The following is a 19276-nucleotide window of genomic DNA, read 5'->3' as shown; positions in this document are numbered from 1 at the left end:
ACAAAAATAAACAAAATAACTAAATAAGTGCTGGCATGTAACACATCTTTTTTTAATGTTTTACTGAAGAAAGACACCTTCATCTTTTATCTTTGAATATCTGTGGGTGAGTAAATTAACAGGAAATCTTCTTTTAAGGGTCAAGTATTCCTTTAAGTTAATATACACCATTGTTAGGTAACTTCAGACTGTTGACTAAATAGTTAATATAGCCTATTGAATAATTACAAAAAATATTACAATTTTGCTGCTGTCTATCTCCAATTGATAGTACAAAGTATGATTTGGCGTTCACAGTTGATAATTTTAGCAGTAATGTACAGTTATGGTTGGTTTTAGGGGTAGGGAATAGGTATGGATTACATAGATGTTAATCCAGGATCACATTGTACTTGGCAAAATCACGACATGTAGGTATTGAAGATAGAGAAAGTGTGTTTTATTGCACATCTTCTGCATTTCTGCAGGAATTGCACCAGCAAGCTTTTGTTTACAAGTTCAACTCACTTGGCCATTAGCTCACAACTGCACCACTAGGAGCAAATCCAAGCCAAGAGTCGAGCTGTGTTAAAGTCCCCAGCCATGTTTGAGCTATGTTTAGGATATGTATTGATTGAGCCAAAAAAGTGTGCATGCAACGTTTCTGGTCACGGAAGTGCGCATCGACACAGCCAGACTCTTGGCTTGGTTCCGGTGTGGGTCTTGGTAAGTAGTTGAGGGTCTGGACCCACAGTGGACATTACGCCCCTGCCCACATAAATCTGATATACACAATCACATTCTGCAATTAAATTAACTCTGAAAATGGAAATAGTGACAAACAAGTGTTGGTAAGTGCATAAATGTTTCTGCTGGACTTCTGAAAGATCAATAGCAACTTTCATGTGTTTATTGAAGAAGGGGATGAAATCACTCAGCACATTCCGTTTGTCTTGTCCCTATTCCCTACCATTCAAAAGGATCACCCTCTGAGGAAAGCCTTGGAGGAATTAGGGCATAGGGAAGAGCCCTTAAAATTGGAACATGCTGTACAACACCAGATAGCTTCCATGTGAAAAGAATTAATGAGGTCTGATGTGTCAATCAGTTGTACCCTTTGACATGCTTCTGAAGAGCACTTCTAGGGACAGAAAGTGGTCTTCTAAGTGGTCAGTTTTAAGCACTTTGGTTTGGAAAAACACTTCAATGTGGTGGTCATGACTGTTTTGTCACTTCGAAGTTCCCTTCACAGTGTGATACAGTATATTTCATTTGGAACGTACTGTCTGACTGCACTCTAGCATGAAGGAACATAATCGCATTGAAAGCCTGTTACTTACTGTCATTATGACACATTCAGAAGTGTAAGTTTCAAAGCCAGACAAACTTATTTTTAACAATTTAATTAAGGTAATGAATACTGTGAATAAAAGCATGTAATGTTGTCCGGTTGTCAATATTCAATCAATATTTTACAGCAGGGGTCACCAATCTCGTTTCTAGAGGTCCGGTGCCCTGCAGGGTTTAGCTCCAACTTGCCTCAACACACCTGCCCGGATGTTTTAAGTATACCTAGTAACACCTTGATCAGCTTGTTCAGGTGTGTTTGATTAAGGTTGGAGCTAAAATCTGCAGGACACCGGCCCTCTAGGAACAAGTTTAGTTTCCTTGTTCTAGATAGATTACTAAGAAAAGACAACAGCAGAAGATGAATCTTTCACAGACATACGTTTATTTTAAGAACAATTTGAAGGCGTCTATGAATTTTTTCCAGAACAGAAAAGTCCTACAAAAGATCTGTAGAAAAAATGATCAGAGACTAAATAAAAATTTGTCTCTGTGTGGTGTAATCTGGCACAAAGACAGTTCAGACTCATAAACTCTGAACCCAGCATAGAGGTCTTCAGTGAATGTGGTGTTGTATGTGTGTAACTGTGTGAGTCTGTGTGTGTCAGAGATGCTGTAGAAGGACAGAGAGCCGGACGGCACGTCCACATACACTCCTACTCTATTGGACTGGGGTGACAGGGCTGGTATGTCGATTCTCTTTTTATTGTGCCAGACAGTGAATCTGTCATCAGAGTAATCCAGACTCCAGGATTTGTCATTGTACCCAAACCTGCAGTAGCTGCCTCCCTTCCTCCTGATTCCTCTATATGTCACCGCTGCATGACCCCATCCACTCCATTTCACCTCCCAATAACAGCGCCCAGTTAGTTTCTCTTGGCACAGAACCCGTTCACCACCAACAAATCTCTCTGGGTGATCAGGATACGGCTGTGGCTCTTCTGTGTATGTTGCCTTTCTGTTGTCCTCAGACAGGATGATGTTAGTGTTTGCAGTGTTTGGATCCAGAGTGAGATCTACTGCATCTGAACACAAGAGGAGAGATCAAAAACATATTAAAAACATTTCACAGCGCTGTTCAGAACTGTAAGAGCCATGCAAAGTATGAGAGGACCCACATTTATTCAGTCCTGGTGTGATTCTTAAAGCACCTCCATTGTCCACACTGGAAAATACACATTATTCAGAAGAAGAAATTATTCTTCCAAAGCATGATAATGGATATTTGAAAACTCACGTAAACACTCACAAATGAATCAATGAATGATTTTGTCACACTTACTTGAGTTTCTCTAGTGTGTGTTGGAGCAGCTGGACTCCTGATTGTCCTGGGTGATTGTAGCTCAGATCCAGCTCTCTCAGGTGTGAGGGGTTTGAACTCAGAGCTGAAGATAGAAAACCACAGCCTTCCTCTGTCACCATACAGCCAGACAACCTGCACACACCAATGCACAAACACATGGATCATCTTCAGATATTGACATAATTCTCTCTTTTATATGTTCTTAATACCTCAGTATCTCCAGCTGACAGTTTGGACTCTTCAGTCCATCAGAGAGCAGCTTCACTCCTGAATCCTGCAGGTCATTGTTACTCAGGTCCAGCTCTCTCAGGACACAGTTTGAGGATTGAAGAACTGACGACACAATTTCACAATCCTGAGCAGAGAGATTACAGCCAGCAAGACTGGAAGAAGAGGAGAACAAGGTAATTTAATACAAGGTAAATATATGCAAGAAACAACAGAGTAGCACAAATAAACCCTCACAGAGCTCTTGTGCAGTTGCTGACGGCTGGTATCAGTCTTCTTCTGCCCTCATCTGATGTGTTGTATTTCTGGAGCTCCAGCTCATCCAGCACCTCCTCTGACATCTGAAGCATGTAGGCGATTGTTGAGCAGTGAGCAGGAGAGAGTTTCTTCTCTGACTGTTTGTCTGATTTCACAAACTCCTGAATCTCTCTGGACAGAGTCTGATCTTTCACTTCCAGCAGACAGAGGAACAGATTGATGGATCTTTCAGTGGAGAGTCCATGTCCATCTCTGATCTTCTCTTTAATGTACTGTGTGCTTCTCCTGATGCTCTCTGAGCTCTTCTCTGTGTGTGTCAGTAGATCCTGGAAGAGTCTCTGATTGGACTCCAGTGAGACGCCCAGCAGGAACCGCAGGAACAGATCCAGATGCCCATTCTCACTCTCAATGGCTTTATCTACTGCTCTCTTATGTAAATTATGCAATGAATCTAAAAATGGCTCTGTGGTGTGGCTTATGAAGTAATAAAACACATATAAAGCAGCCAGAAACTCCTGAACGCTCAGATGGATGAAGCTGTAGACTTTCCTCTGGTGAATCACAGATTCCTCCTTAAAGATCTCAGTGCAAATCCCAGAATACACTGAGGCGTCAGAGACGTCTACGCCGCTCTCAATCAGGTCCTCCTCATAGAACATCACATTGCCCTTCATCAGCTGTCTGAAAGCCACTTCAGCAAGTTTGACAATCACTTCTCTGTTGGACTGCAGGAGTTTCTCTGGATCTCTCTCTTCATACTTCTGATTCCTCATGTTGATCTGAATCAGCAGGAAGTGGATGTACATTTCAGTCAGAGTTTGAGGGATTTCTGCACTCAGATCTTCTTCCAGGAGCTTTTGAAGCACAGTGGATGAGATCCAGCAGAAGACGGGTATGTGGCACATGATGTGGAGGCTTCTTGCTCTTCTGATGTGTGAGATGATTCTGCTGGCTTGATGCTGCTCACTGATTCTCTTCCTGAAATATTCCTCCTTCTGAGGCTCAGTGAATCCCTGAATTTCTGTCAGACGCTTGATGTATTTGGAGGGGATCTGATTGGCTGCTGCTGGTCTGGAGGTGATCCAGATGAGAGCAGAGGGAAGCAGCTCTCCTTTCATCAGCTTTGACATCAACACAGCCACTGATGAAGTCTCAGTCACATCACAAACTTTCTGAGCGTCTGAAAACATCAGTGTGATTCTGCTTTCATCCAGACCATCAAAGATGAACACAACTTTACACTCCTCATAAATCTTGGGCTCCAGATCTTCAAGTTCAGGATGAAAGTCCAGCAGAAGTGTGTGAAGACTGTACTGATGATCTCTGATCAAGTTCAGCTCTCGAAATGGAAGCACAAACATGAAATCTACATCCTGATTGGCTTTTCCCTCGGCCCAGTCCAGAATGAACTTCTGCACAGAGACGGTTTTTCCGATTCCAGCGATGCCTTTAGTAAGAACAGTCTTGATTTGCTCTTTCTCCTCTTTAAAGATGTCATTGCAGTAGATTGGAGTGTGTTGGGAGTGTTTTGTTCTGGCTGTTTTCTCCATCTGTAAAACCTCATGTTCTTCATTCACTCCTTCACTCTCTCCCTCTATGATGTACAGCTGGGTGTAGATCCGGTTCAGGAGGGTTCGGTTCTTCAGGAGTTTGATCCCCTCGAATAAACTCTCATATTTGCTCTTCATGATGGTTTTGTGTTGGTCTTTAATTCTCTGTAGTTTATTATCCTCTGGTTTGTCTCTAGTTTGTCTCTTTGTGTCACTCAGCCTAAAGTCAGAGATCAAGGGTTTATCACTGAAGCTGACTCCTGCAATCATGGATGTGTTACTCTTCACAGACATACCACTGGGTATTGGAGGCTCTGATCTGTTTCTACTGCTGATGCGTACAGAAGGCAAATGAAGAAGCAGTTTGAATATGAAACCGTAAAGTTAAAAAAGACAAGTCGAGATTGTCTAATTGTTAAAGCTAGACAAGAGCATGGTTAACAGAATTTAGCCAAGTCATTGACTCCAGCCTTACTTTAGATGAATCCTATTGTTTACATGTTAATGAAAAGTGTCTTACCTGAGTTCAGAGGTCACTGTTGCATCACTTAATCCTGGAGACAGATGTGACACTGAATGATCACTCTTCACACACACACAGCTTGATCCAGGAGATGCAGGACTCATTTTAATGGCAGAGTCCTCTTCTGTCTTGACACTAAGACTCATGGTAAAGTCTCTGTCCTCCTTTTACTGTGTTAGGTATGTTGAGAAACTTCAGACTTTACACATATATGAGTACTTCAGACATTTTTTTTTAAAGACTGGAGTTAAAGGTGTTCTCAATAACAGAAGTGCTCTATAAAGTAGTCTGTAGTATTATTTATGACCTATAGTACAACCAAATAAAAATCCTTAGTTAAACAACACTGCAATATTCTACCCATAATATGAGTAATTTTATAGCTTTGGTTGTTGTTTCTCTATTATAAACAAAGATGTTTATTCAAAATCTCAGTGTAGTATAATATCCTCTTTATTTGCAGAAATGATTCTGTTTGTCAAATATGTGTGGTTTTGACATGCGATTTATTTGTTTACTTTAAAGAAAGAGACTGTGGCATTAAATTATATTCCCAGACAGAAAGAATCACATGTCAAAACCACATCATCTGCTGAGAGGAACTGATACTCGCATGCTTTACGACTGGGCTGAGAGCTCAAAAGATCCTCCATTTTATAAAACTGAACAATATATCTTTCTTTCTGTAATTAATGAGTGTACATATACATTTGACAACATGAATATTACTCCAAAAGTTGCTAAATAGCATTTAAAGTGGTTCTTTGGCTATAATCACAGTGGAAACACTTTCACCTGAACAACCTGTCCACTCCAAAGAACTGCTGAAGAACCATTACGGAATATTTGTAGGTTTTTTAAAGCCCTTAGATTGATTCTCCTAGGATTACTAGCCACTGATAAATCTTTTTTAGAGTGATATTCTTAACCTGCTTGTTTTTTATTATCACAAAAGCCTAATTACGTTGGAAAAAAAAGTAAATACAATTTTTTAAAAATAATTTTACAAATGTTTTTAATCATTTTCTGGTCAGTTATTTTTCTTTTCTCAGCACATTCATACACTCTTTAGCTCTGCATTTGTTGCAAATGGATTGACAATTTACTACAGATAAAATCATTTAATTATAAGCATTAAATCAACGTTAAACAATAGATTTCAGTCTACATTTTTAAGAGTCTGATACATAATGAAATTACAGTGAAATTAGAGTAAATACAACAAATTCTGAATTTTCAGAGTATTTAACGTAATATTACATTTATTGATATAAAAATGACATAGTAAAACTGCTATTATTTAAATACAACGTCATATGAACATAAAATCAGTATTCAGTTCTGAATGATCATGAATGATTTTTTAATAAGTTATAAGGTAACTTACCAGAGAATATGCCGCCACTGAAAATCTAATGTTGATAGCATAAAAGCTCTGCGTTGTGTACTTTCATCTTTGACTTTTGCTTACAGTTATATGAAACATGATTACACTTCCTTTTGTGGTGAAAAGCATCATCATTTTCTAAGAGTAGTCTTGATGTAAGAGCATTTTGATCACCATTGTGTGGAGCCATATTATGTATACTAACTCTATTATTACTGAAATTATGTCATTTACTTATGTTTTTGTAAATGTATTGTTAATGAGGTGAGTGCTAATATTACTGTAAGGTTTTACTATAAACACATGAACTCCCAACATGGCATATACTATTACAAGACTATTTCTTTGGCTCTTGGCGAGGATGGTCACAGTTTTTTTCTCTCCTTCCCATATCTTTTTTGGCTGGCTCCTCTTTTCTTATTCTATCTCTGGGGCTCTCATTGCCCTGCTCTCAAAAAAATAAATAAAAAGGAATTATGGATTTGATCAACTGGTCTCTAAACGCAATTGACACCAAATTCTTGATGAGAAGTCTGGGTTCAGGGGAACCCAACTGTCCTGCGGGGACGATTGCAGCATGATACCTTTTGGACGAGTGGGAAAAGTGGTGCGTTGAGTGCCTGGCCGCTCTGTCCCTGTAGGATATTGAAGATATCCAACTATTTGGAAATTTAATAAGAGGATGTCTGCTGATGATCTTAGGCAGAGCCCTAGGGTATCGACAGTTGATGAAAGTGATCAGTGCAGCTCAAAACCCAACCATGCAGGCCGGGTGGCTTGACACAGTGTTAAGCAGACTTGTTAGCACTCAGACTGTGGTTATGAATCACAAATTGGAAACATTGTGGAGAAACTAGCGGCTTTGCCACAAGATTTTGGACACCTGGAGACAAGTGATGGATATTAATTATCTGGGAAATTGGCAGATATTGACCCAAATCTGGAAACTTTTTTCTCTTTTCTCTTTTGGCTTCTCTGTGACTCTCCTGCCAGAAAGCCTCAGCTGGAGACAAACAACTTCCCCCGGAGAACAAGATAAGGAGATCCTCTGAATTCCTCCTCCTTATTCCAAGGACAACTCCCACATAGCAAAATTTATCTGGCCCAGCTCTGGCCCACACAATCAGGTTTTGCTTGGCCCACATGCCGCAGTGAATTACGGTACATGACTGGACCAAATCTGGCTTCCAGACAAGGGCCAAACACAGACCATATCTGGGCCAAGTCTCAGCCAAGTAAATAACTCATAACTGGGCCTGAACTGGGCCAGATAGGTTGGTGTGTCACGATTGCAATGAAATTGATAAACCCATGGGTGGTGCGCTTTAGGCACACTATGGGCACGCTTTTTCTCAAAGTGACCTGATTGGTAGAATTTTTTTTCTTTACTCAAAAATTATTTTGGTGTATTTTAAATGTGGGTCAAGACTGGCCAAACTCACATGGCCCACTTATCAAATTTTTAAATCTGGGCCAAATACTACGTTTTTCATCTGGCCCAAATCTTGTGTGCCGCCTTAAAAACGGTGCCACCTCTGCCAAACCCGGGCCATGTTTGGCCCACATGCTGTATGCCAGTGCCGGATGAATGCCTGCTGTGCCAGCTTTTTGCCAAATCTGGGCCAGAACTCTTTGCTACTAGGGCTGTTGAGACCTCACAGGCTTACACACGTACACAGCTACTGACAGACAATCACTGCCTGCCCCGGATCCCATGTGGGGTATGCTCATCACCCCCAGTGTGGGTGTGGCTTTCTAGTGGCAGAACTAGATAGCTGTTGCCTATATTGGACTATCTCCACATTCCCTGTTCCCATTACCTGTTGCAATGTCATGTGTATGTGTTTATATGCTTGTTGCTGGCGCTTCCCCCCTTCACATCTCACACTGCCTTTCTTCAAGGATAGTCTGAGAGGGGCTTATATTTTTTCACCTTCCTTTGCCTTAATGTATCTTATTTCCTCTTTCTAAGAGCTACCTCTCGTCTGACCTGTCTTCCCCTGGAATGTCAGATATTTGTGTGTGGTCGGAGGGGTCCAATTTCACTACATGTAAGAGTTTATGTGACAAATAAAGACTTTCATCATCAACATCATCATCATAAAAAGGAAAAAAAAAACTTGATTGCCTAAAAAGAGACTATTTGTCATGTCTCAAATTATGATTGCTGAATGTTGTACTGAGACACGGAGGATTCATAAACTCTGAATCCAGCATAGAGGTCTTCAGTGAATGTGGTGTTGTTTGTGTGTAAGTGTGTGAGTGTGTGTGTGTCAGAGACACTGTAGAAGGACAGAGAGCCGGACGGCACGTCCACATACACTCCTACTCTATTAGACTGGGGCACAGAGATCAATATGTTAGAGCTCACATTATTGTGCCAAACAGTGAATCCACTTGAAGTGCAGTACAGACTCCAGGATTTGTCACTATATCCAAACCAACAGTCATTCCCTCCTTTCCTGCTGATTCCTTTATATGACACTGCAATTCCAGCCCCCTTGCCCCTCCATTCAGCCTCCCAGTAACAGCGTCTAGTCAGAGTCTCTCTACACAGAACCTGCTCATAGTTCTCAAATCTGTCTGGATGATCAGGATACGGCTGATGATCCTCCACGTGAGCCACTGTCCGGTTCTCCTCAGACAGAATCAGACGTGTGTGAGCGGTGTTTGGATCCAGTGTGAGGAAACAGGCATCTGAACACAGGAAGAGAGATTTTATTTATTGGACAGATTTAGCATTTACATTTATTTATTTAGCAAATGTTTTTGTTTAGGGGTAGTGTTTGGCAAAAGTACCGTATACACCAGGGGTCACCAATCTTGTTCCTGGAGGTCCGGTGCCCTGCAGGGTTTAGCTCCAACTTGCCTCAACACACCTGCCTGGGTGTTTCAAGTATACCTAGTAAGACCTTGATTAGCTTGTTTAGGTGTGTTTGATTAGGATTGGAGCTAAAATCTGCAGGACACCGGCGCTCCAGGAACAAGTTTGGTGATCCCTGGTATACACAGTCTGTACAGTAGAAACATCATTACAGCTATGAGAAGAGCCCACAAGACATGAAAACTCAACATTTGTTTTGTGTGTAACCAAGAAAACAACCTACATTTTCTCATTCCTGGTGTCATTCTAAATAGGCCCCCATGATCCAAACTAGAAATTAAGGTAAACATTACTTAAATAATGGTATGATTAACTGTAAATAAGCCTTTTAAAACTTAATGACTGTTATGATAGGGGAAACTACATACTTGAGTTTCTGCAGTGTGTAGTGTGGATCCTCCAGTATGTGTTGGAGCAGCTGGACTCCTGATTGTCCTGGGTGATTGTAGCTCAGATCCAGCTCTCTCAGGTGTGAGGGGTTTGAATTCAGAGCTGAAGATATAAAACCACAGCCTTCCTCTGTCACCATACAGCCAGACAACCTGCAGACAAAGACAGATCATCTAGAGACACATCAACATATGACCATCTGCACATTATCTTTTATATACTCTTAATACCTCAGTATCTCCAGCTGACAGTTTGGACTCTTCAGTCCATCAGAGAGCAGCTTAACTCCTGAATCCTGCAGGTCATTGTTACTCAGGTCCAGCTCTCTCAGGACACAGTTTGAGGATTGAAGAACTGACGACACAATTTCACAATCCTGAGCAGAGAGATTACAGCCAGCAAGACTGGAAGAAGAGAAGAAAACCCAAACGAATCAATTCCACCCAAAAACTATTTTAACACTTGATTAATCACTCACAGAGCTCTTGTGCAGTTGCTGACGGCTGGTATCAGTCTTCTTCTGCCCTCATCTGATGTGTTGTATTTGTGGAGCTCCAGCTCATCCAGCACCTCCTCTGACATCTGAAGCATGTAGGCGATTGTTGAGCAGTGAGCAGGAGAGAGTTTCTTCTCTGACTGTTTGTCTGATTTCACAAACTCCTGAATCTCTCTGGACAGAGTCTGATCTTTCACTTCCAGCAGACAGAGGAACAGATTGATGGATCTTTCAGTGGAGAGTCCATGTCCATCTCTGATCTTCTCTTTAATGTACTGTGTGCTTCTCCTGATGCTCTCTGAGCTCTTCTCTGTGTGTGTCAGTAGATCCTGGAAGAGTCTCTGATTGGACTCCAGTGAGACGCCCAGCAGGAACCGCAGGAACAGATCCAGATGACCACTCTCACTTTCAGTGGCTTTATCAACTGCACCTTCAAGCAAACTTTGTACTGAAAGTAAGTTTTTCAGTCCTTCTCTAATTGTACTTAAATAATAGTAAAAGGCAAAAAATGCAGCCAGAAACTCCTGAACACTCAGATGGATGAAGCTGTAGACTTTCCTTTGCTGAATCACAGATTCCTCCTTAAAGATCTCAGTGCAAATCCCAGAATATATTGAGGTGTGAGCTGCATTTACACCGCTCTCAATCAGGTCCTCCTCATAGAACATCACATTGCCCTTCATCAGCTGTCTGAAAGCCACTTCAGCAAGTTTGACAATCACTTCTCTGTTGGACTGCAGGAGTTTCTCTGGATCTCTCTCTTCATACTTCTGATTCCTCATGTTGATCTGAATCAGCAGGAAGTGGATGTACATTTCAGTCAGAGTTTGAGGGATTTCTGCACTCTGATCTTCTTCCAGGAGCTTCTGAAGCACAGTGGATGAGATCCAGCAGAAGACGGGTATGTGGCACATGATGTGGAGGCTTCTTGCTCTTCTGATGTGTGAGATGATTCTGCTGGCTTGATGCTGCTCACTGATTCTCTTCCTGAAATATTCCTCCTTCTGAGGCTCAGTGAATCCCTGAATTTCTGTCAGACGCTTGATGTATTTGGAGGGGATCTGATTGGCTGCTGCTGGTCTGGAGGTGATCCAGATGAGAGCAGAGGGAAGCAGCTCTCCTTCCATCAGCTTTGACATCAACACAGCCACTGATGAAGTCTCAGTCACATCACAAACTTTCTGAGCGTCTGAAAACATCAGTGTGATTCTGCTTTCATCCAGACCATCAAAGATGAACACAACTTTACACTCCTCATAAATCTTGGGCTCCAGATCTTCAAGTTCAGGATGAAAGTCCAGCAGAAGTGTGTGAAGACTGTACTGATGATCTCTGATCAAGTTCAGCTCTCGAAATGGAAGCACAAACATGAAATCTACATCCTGATTGGCTTTTCCCTCGGCCCAGTCCAGAATGAACTTCTGCACAGAGACGGTTTTTCCGATTCCAGCGATGCCTTTAGTAAGAACAGTCTTGATTTGCTCTTTCTCCTCTTTAAAGATGTCATTGCAGTAGATTGGAGTGTGTTGGGAGTGTTTTGTTCTGGCTGTTTTCTCCATCTGTAAAACCTCATGTTCTTCATTCACTCCTTCACTCTCTCCCTCTATGATGTACAGCTGGGTGTAGACCCCACTTAGGAGGGTTTCTGTCTCTTTTACTTTGATTCCTTCAAATAATCTCTCATATTTGTTCTTCATGCTGGTTTTGTGCTGGTCTTTGACTCTCTGCAGGTCTCCAGTCTCCAGTGTCTGTGTCTGCAGGATTGGTTCTGTGTCCTCCTGTATGTTTTGGGTCTCATAGTGGGATGAAGAGGACACCCCAGGTCTGGTCATTTGATGTATATCCTTCCTGATACATTAATAATATGTAAAATAAATCTATTACATGAACAGATATTTTGAAGGGATATGTCAGTCTAAGTTATGATGGTACTGATTACAATTATTTATTTTTATGCATTATGATAAAATAAGCCATTATAGCTTCATACTAACAAAGAACAGGAGGTCACTATTCCACTTCTGAAGTCTCTTTTAGGGCTCATGGATCTGCTGCTCTTTATAGACACACCACTGGGTTCTGGCCACTGTGTTTCTCTCTTGTTGAATCTGACAATACCACTTTGCACATTGAAGTTTTAATTAACCTCAAATGTACATTTATGTATTCACCATTCATTTATCTAAAATGATGCATGTGCACATTTATTAAAACAAAGGAATTGCATAACACACAGGTGTCAAACTCAGTTCCTGGAGACCTGCAGCTCTGCAGTTTAGTTCCAACCCTGCTTCAACACATTGACCTGTAGGTTTCAAACAAGCCTGAAGGACTCAATTAGTTTGATTAGGTGTGTATTTTAATAATGTTAAAGCTAAACGGTGCAGAGCTTTGGCCCTCCAGAAACTGGGTTTGACACCTTTGGCCTAACATGACTTATAATAAGAGATTTAAATTGGTGTCTTACCCAGGTTCAGAGGTCACCAGTGCATCACTAAATACAGGAGGTGGACTTATGGACTGGCCACTCTTCACAGACACGCCGCTGGGTTCTGGAGATGCTGATCTCCGTCTCTTCCGCCTGCTGATACTGATAAAACATTATTCTAGACCTACTGATAGTCATTCTTTCATCACTAGCACTGGCACAAATTGTTATAGCATTAATTTAGGATAGATACATTCTAAACAGGTGAATGAGTAATTCACAGGATTCAGTCAGATCCTTCCCAAAAAGATGGTCTGTAATAAACAGTTGGTTACTCATTCAGTCAATCAGCATCAGTGACAGTGGATATTCTGGAAAGTGACTCTGTGCCCATTATAATGGTATTATGGTTTGCTAATTTGCCTGCAGGCATCATGAATATTATTTATCTGCCTTCAGTAGCTTACCTAATTTCAGAGCTCATTGTCTGATCACTGCGCAGATTCCCTGTGGGTTCTTTGGGGTTTGATTCAGAGTCAGTGTCCTCTTCCTTCTCCTCCACCCCTTGCTTTTGAAGACTCATGTTAGATCAACAAACCTATACAAAAAGGAAAAACAGATTTAACAAAAATGTTAAATAGACAGACATCATAATATGGATAATATTTTGGGCAGTTTAATGTACGATTGTGTTTTACTACTAACCACTAAATATTTTTCCTTTTGCTGACTGCGAGAACTTTCACACATTGCAGAGCACACTCTCTTATGAATAAAGCCAATTGATCTATGCTTTCCCTTAGTAAGAAGAACATCTCAATAACAAATCTTTTCCACTGTAAAGGACTTTTAATGCAAAGTTGCATGAACCTTTGTTTGTGGACTTATTAATGCAAGAACCTATAGGGACATTACCAATATATGTTACACATGACATTACACGAGTTCAACCGCGCATACAATGCAAAAAAGACAATAGGTTGCAATAGCAAACATGTCGTGTTGTGCGGTAGGATGCCTAATTCAAAAAAATAATATTCAAATTTAGAAAACTTATACCGTAAATCACACTGCTTTTAACGCCAACCACAGACGTCTCTGGCTAACAGCCATCAGAAAAGCTGAATGGAGTGAGGACCAAATTAAAAATGCTGGACTCTGCAGTTGTCATGTTATATCACTGGCTCGCATGGTTCAGGATTGGTAGAGCTACACATCGATGAATTTGCTCTTCAGTGTTTGAACTCTCAGTAATGAGTAAATCACACTGAACTGAGCTAAACTGAACTGAACTGAACTTAAACACTAGACACTGAACTACACTGTTCCAGTTACTATGACCATTTATGTGAAGCTGCTTTGACACAATCTACATTGTAAAAACGCTATACAAATAAAGCTGAATTGAATTGAATATCAGGTAAGTTGACGCTGTGCTGAATCAGACACATCACTGGTTTTTGATTGCAGCAATTATTTCAGCAGAAACAGTTCAATATGGTGAATTAAACTGCGAACATTATATGCTCAGAATGAAATGTAGACATGTGTGTTCACATATCCTGCTTTACAGCTTCAGTTGGTTGTCAGAATGCAGTAGTTCTGCTTGTTGAAGATGACCCAGGCCTTGTACAGCTCCGTCTTCTCTCCTTGTCCTTGACTAGGCAGAATCTCGGTTTTTAGCTCTACATATTGTTGAATCTGGTCATCATGGACATTACTTTCTACACATGACCACACAGAACAACATTGTAGACATCCAAAGACTTGTAGGCCTTTCCCTTCTCTCTTGTAAAAGCACTTGGAGTGTCAGTGAGACATTTGGGGCTGGATGTTTGGCCATTTCACCTTATCCAGCATCCATTGGGAGGGTGCTTTCAAATGGACCTGTCAGATGAACGCCGCTTACTTTGACAATAATTTAGCCCAATTACTCTGCTTATCATTGGGTGACGAGATGTAATAATAAACTGAAAGCATTATGTAAATAATATATATAATATGTAATCAATATAACTCATCTCTAATACAACAACAAACTCAGATGTCATTCCCTCGCTGTAGAGGCTAGAGCTCCCGTTTTTTCTGCAACCTCAATGTGCGCACATCCTAAATGTTTATAAACTGGTTTTCACCTATATCTTTTATGAGTGAACGTCAAATCATCATTGAGAGATGTGAGCATGTCACTCCACAATATAAATAAACAAAATGCGTGCATTAATGATGATCAACGACTAAGAGAACGGCATGATTTTTCATTGCAGACGTTCTGTTTAAAAACTATTACCAGAGAGTGGACCAACTCTTAAAGATGTCCAAGAAGTTATTCTGATTCTGCACTGTGAGAGATTTTCTTTTGGATCCCTGAAAACATACATCTAAGTAATGAACGTATATAAGACGTAACGTGTCCTCAAGTAAAGCCTTATGAAGATGCAGGATGGCACAACACAGCTGAAACAACAGCATGCACACTAGCTCAAGATCACATGCTGATCTCACTGGTGTGATTTTATTGTACATGCACACAATATGACGGTGCAGCACATCCACAAGACAATAGAATGTTTAAAACAGTTTCAAAAAAGGCTATTTATTTACGTTATTTCTTCTGTCTTGCCAAATCTTTAGAAAAGCAAATAACAAGCAAACACATTTCTTTTTACATAAAAACATAATCCCTTGCGTGTTGTTCAAATTGACTCCCCTTTGGTTATGTTGGTGCTGTTTTTGCACTATTGACTTCCATTATAATCTCATTTTTTTAATGTAAAGCCATGAAAGCATTTAATCATGGATTCTTGATTGTTGCTGGTTTTCGCTGTCGGGAGGAGGAACAATTTGTCGTTTTTACCATTAGCATTAGCACTATTTAATTGACTGAACAACGTTATACTTTGATAGTTATTAGCTGTTAACATAATTTCCCCATTTAGATTTTGGAATTAGACTCCTCTGAAATTATATTATTAAAGAGAGAATTTGAATGTGCGTATATAAAACCAACTTTCCCTCAATCTACACAATATATACTGCACAACATCAGAAAATGCTGCAATTAGACCAGGGGTGTCAAACTCAATTCCTGGAGGGCCGAAGCCCTGCACAGTTTAGTTCCAACCCTGCTCCAACACACTTACCTGTAGATTTCAAACAAGCCTAAAGGACTCAATTAGTTTGATCAGGTGTGTTTAATTAGGGTTGGAACTAAACTGTGCAGAGCTGCGGCCCTCCAGGAATTGAGTTTGACAACCCTGGTCTAATTGCAGCATTTTCTGATGTTGTGCAGTATATATTGTGTAGATTGAGAGAAAGTTTGACACCTGTAAATTAGACGGTTAGTGTGGGGTCAGGTTAACAGTAGACTTGGGGCCAAAGTTCAGAACACATGAGGTTTGTGGTGTAACTGCAAAGTTAATAACAGATAAATAAAAATGTACGAGCTGCATGTGTTTCTAATGAATGTTTTCAAAAGGGTTTAAAGCATTCAGGCATAAGAAATTGTACTGTTTGTGACTTTAATAAAGACTGATTTTGATTTATTTAAACAAACACTTTACAGTGTTCTTTCACATTTGAATATTCAATTCCTGCACTTGATGCCTGCTAGATGTATTGAAGGCCTAATATAAGAGGCCACTAGATGGCAGTACGAGCCCATGGTAGGCCTAGTTGAGTTAAGTGAGAAAAATAAAGCATTCTGACTAAGGCGTGTGAGCCTCGTCAATACATAGTACCAGGAGAAATAACATATATATATATATATACGAATACATAAAAATGTACGAGGTGCACGTGTTTCTAAAGTCTGTAGAAAGGTAAAACGTCTTCAAGACTTAAAAAAAACATTCGACACGAAAGATTGTACTGTTTGTAACGTTAATAAAGACTAATTTTGTTAAATTATTTATACTACAAACACTATACAGGGTTGTCACAATTGAACATTTAATTCCTGTACATGATGACACAGAACACTCCTTAGAAAAAAAAAAAACACAGTTTATTTTATGTGTATCATTAGTCTATTGTATTTACCTACACCTAGTAACATGTTTATATGCACTTCATTGCAAAAATTACAAATTATTTGCTAATTGGGTTATTAGTCATATGGTGAAATTGTATTCAAATTGCAAAATATTAAGCATTTGTCATTAACTAGAGAACAGACAGATGAGCTGCAAGTGCAATTAATAGTTCAGTTGTATAAAAACATCAGTAAAACAATACATGTGGGCAAATACTGATCCTCAATGTAAAATATATGTATTTCTGGCCTGCCGTGGGCCAAGCCAAGCTAAATGCTACATTAGACATGATGTACAGCACTACATTTAGCTGAAGATGAGGGACAAACAGCAGAATTACAGCAGAAAAACGAGTCCACTTACTGTGCTGTACTGTTCAGAGGCTTTCGGTATTAAACTGAACTGCAAATGCCATCAGGTTTATTCTACGTTTAATGTTCTGCTATAGCGGCGCTAAAATGGGAGTAAATGACGAATGCACCTTAAGATGTGACGTTTCCGCCATTGTACGCTGTCGAAAAACCCGTGTAACGTTAGAGAATCTTGATTTGAAGATTAAACTTAGGATCTAACGTTACCACAAAATAGATGTATGGACCGACGCTGATTCAAGGAAATAAACACCCTCTAGTTGCCGCAGACCATAGATATATACACTTGATATCGCATAGGGACCCTGAGCATGCGTCAATAGCGCCGCCACATTGGTACAGTGCTCCCAGGACAAATGTCATTCAACCGCAGTGAAAGAGTCGTTCGGGGGATTCATTCACAAAGGAATCGCTCCCTCCGTCAGTATGAGAAGTGAAAGCAGGAGAGGAGCTGTGTTTTAGGACATGATAAGATCAAATTTAACAGGGAGGGTGAATAGTACATTAATGTACACACAAACATAAGCTTTTTGTCAGGAATGCCCGTGCGGTCACTGATCCATCAATGTAGAAAAGTGATGTAAAATTAAAATTTTCGTAATTAGGAAAAAAATTACATACTAACATCCAGGAAAACTCCCGATCACAGATATATGTGTATATGTGTATATCTCTGGCTTTGGATGGCCACAGTCCTCCACTGTACCTTGGTCCCGCATTCATTTCAAAGGAGCGCTACTCTGTAGCAAGATGGCGGCGCTTTTGACGCATTCCGTCCAATAGACAACATGAGGCCAGGCGACATCTAATGTATATATCTATGGCCGCAGACGGTAAAGCCTAGAGGGGATACAGCTGCGGATAAACACATAATTCATTTATTCAATTATTTTCTTTTCGGGTTAGTCCCTTTATTAATCTAGGGTCGCCACAGCGGAATGAACCGCCAACTCATCCAGCATATGTTTTAAGCAGCGGATGCCCATTCCAGCTCCAACTTATCAATGAAAAACACCCATACACTCGCGTTCACACTCATACACTAAGGACAATTTAGCCTACCCAGTTCCCTTGTGCATGTCTTTAGACCGACTTATGAGGGAAAACACCCGGGAGAACATGCAAACTCCACACAGAAACACCAACACCTTGCTGTGAGGCGACAGCACAACCTACTGCGCCACCGCGTCGCCCTATAATCACATCAATGTAGCATAATTTTGTGACACTGTACAACAACATTAATTAATATTTTTTATATTACGTGAATGTTATATTATGTGAGGCTTGGGTTTAGGGGTTGACGCAATAAAACACAATTTGATATGTAATTAAACAAATAATATGAATAACATTTAGTATAATTAGTGTTTTTACATTACTGTGAAGGTTGGCATCAGGGTTTGGGTAGTGATGGATGCTAATCAAATACAATTAATGGGTAATTTTATAAATAACATAATAATTCTCGTTAACTTCCGGCCGCAGCTGTATCCCTGCTGCAGAGCCAGATTTACGCCCGCTGTTCCTTCTGCGTCCAGTAGGGAGAGGTCTAACAACATAATAGATGCTGGACTTTTAATATTTACCACAGCTGGCCAACAAATAAGTCTAAAAATAAGTTTTGCTTCTTAAAAAAAATAGTATAAATATTATTATTTATAGTATTATTTCTAGAGTTTTATTTTTATATTTATATAAAACAAAGCACTGACATCTGTCCATGGTTGAAACAGAATTTAGGGGTTAAATAAGATATCTGACCAATGGCAGGATGAACTGAAGTTATGCAAAAATACTAAGAGCAACTTTATTTTTTATTTGCATCTAATCTCTTCATATATATATATATATATATATATATATATATATATATATATATATATATATATATATATATATATATATATGAAGAGATGTAACCCATCTCTGGGAAACAGCTGTAACCCATCTCTGGGAAACAATTATGACATTTACATCGTAAAAAATAGAAAATGAATAATAATCATAATAATTAAAAAATCAAACAGTGTAGGCTACATTATTATTTGCAAAAGAAAAGAGTTGTTTGAGTATATTGATAGTTCTGGTTGCTTTT

At 39.9% G+C, this 19276-nt stretch overlaps 2 protein-coding genes across 14 annotated transcripts; both read right to left on the bottom strand.

Annotated features, from left to right (window-relative positions):
• Positions 1–1690: 1690 nt before the first annotated feature.
• On the bottom strand, positions 1691–6667 carry LOC100334101 (protein NLRC3). 6 transcript variants are annotated; one of them, XM_087234968.1, is made up of 8 exons: positions 5984–6105; positions 5802–5871; positions 5186–5495; positions 3095–4996; positions 2839–3012; positions 2609–2761; positions 2445–2491; positions 1691–2351 (listed from the first exon to the last, which is right to left on the bottom strand). In XM_087234968.1, exons 3-8 carry the CDS (start codon positions 5332–5334, stop codon positions 1792–1794), a joined length of 2985 nt encoding a protein of 994 aa, XP_087091094.1. In that variant the 5' UTR covers positions 5335–5495; positions 5802–5871; positions 5984–6105; the 3' UTR covers positions 1691–1791.
• Positions 6433–17429, bottom strand: LOC141375289 (protein NLRC3-like). 8 transcript variants are annotated; one of them, XR_015477083.1, is made up of 10 exons: positions 17171–17429; positions 13241–13371; positions 12813–12935; positions 12340–12465; positions 10328–12193; positions 10080–10253; positions 9828–10001; positions 9683–9729; positions 8005–9272; positions 6433–7674 (listed from the first exon to the last, which is right to left on the bottom strand). XR_015477083.1 is itself a non-coding variant. In XM_087237841.1 (9 exons), the coding sequence occupies exons 2-9, from the start codon at positions 13354–13356 to the stop codon at positions 8734–8736; spliced, it is 3165 nt and encodes a 1054-aa protein (XP_087093967.1). In that variant the 5' UTR covers positions 13357–13371; positions 17171–17429; the 3' UTR covers positions 6433–8733. The 8 variants fall into 8 exon arrangements, 6 of the variants coding, with proteins under 6 accessions (XP_087093967.1, XP_087093969.1, XP_087093968.1 ...); XR_015477084.1 differs by lacking the exon at positions 9683–9729; XM_087237841.1 differs by having other exon boundaries at positions 6433–9272.
• Between the last annotated feature and the right edge of the window lie 1847 nt (positions 17430–19276).

Source organism: Danio rerio, chromosome 1 (assembly GCF_052040795.2).
Source record: "Danio rerio strain M-AB ecotype USA chromosome 1, GRCz13ab, whole genome shotgun sequence".
In the NCBI taxonomy this organism is placed as follows: domain Eukaryota; kingdom Metazoa; phylum Chordata; class Actinopteri; order Cypriniformes; family Danionidae; genus Danio; species Danio rerio.
The sequence above is the reverse complement of the archived record's forward strand: the minus strand, read 5'-3'. Positions and strand labels throughout refer to the sequence as shown.

Excerpts from the sequence above, each read along its gene's own strand:
- LOC100334101 (XM_087234967.1), bottom strand. The coding sequence starts at position 5,334 with ATGAGTCTTAGTGTCAAGACAGAAGAGGACTCTGCCATTAAAATGAGT. Across the intron at positions 2,762-2,838 it reads TGTCAGCTGGAGATACTGAG|GTTGTCTGGCTGTATGGTGA; the intron begins GTATTAAGAACA and ends TGGTGTGTGCAG. Across the intron at positions 2,352-2,444 it reads CACACCAGGACTGAATAAAT|ATGCAGTAGATCTCACTCTG; the intron begins GTGGGTCCTCTC and ends TCTTGTGTTCAG.
- LOC141375289 (XM_087237841.1), bottom strand. The coding sequence starts at position 13,356 with ATGAGTCTTCAAAAGCAAGGGGTGGAGGAGAAGGAAGAGGACACTGAC. Across the intron at positions 12,466-12,812 it reads CTGGTGACCTCTGAACCTGG|TGGTATTGTCAGATTCAACA; the intron begins GTAAGACACCAA and ends CAATGTGCAAAG. Across the intron at positions 10,254-10,327 it reads AGCAACTGCACAAGAGCTCT|TCTTGCTGGCTGTAATCTCT; the intron begins GTGAGTGATTAA and ends CTCTTCTTCCAG.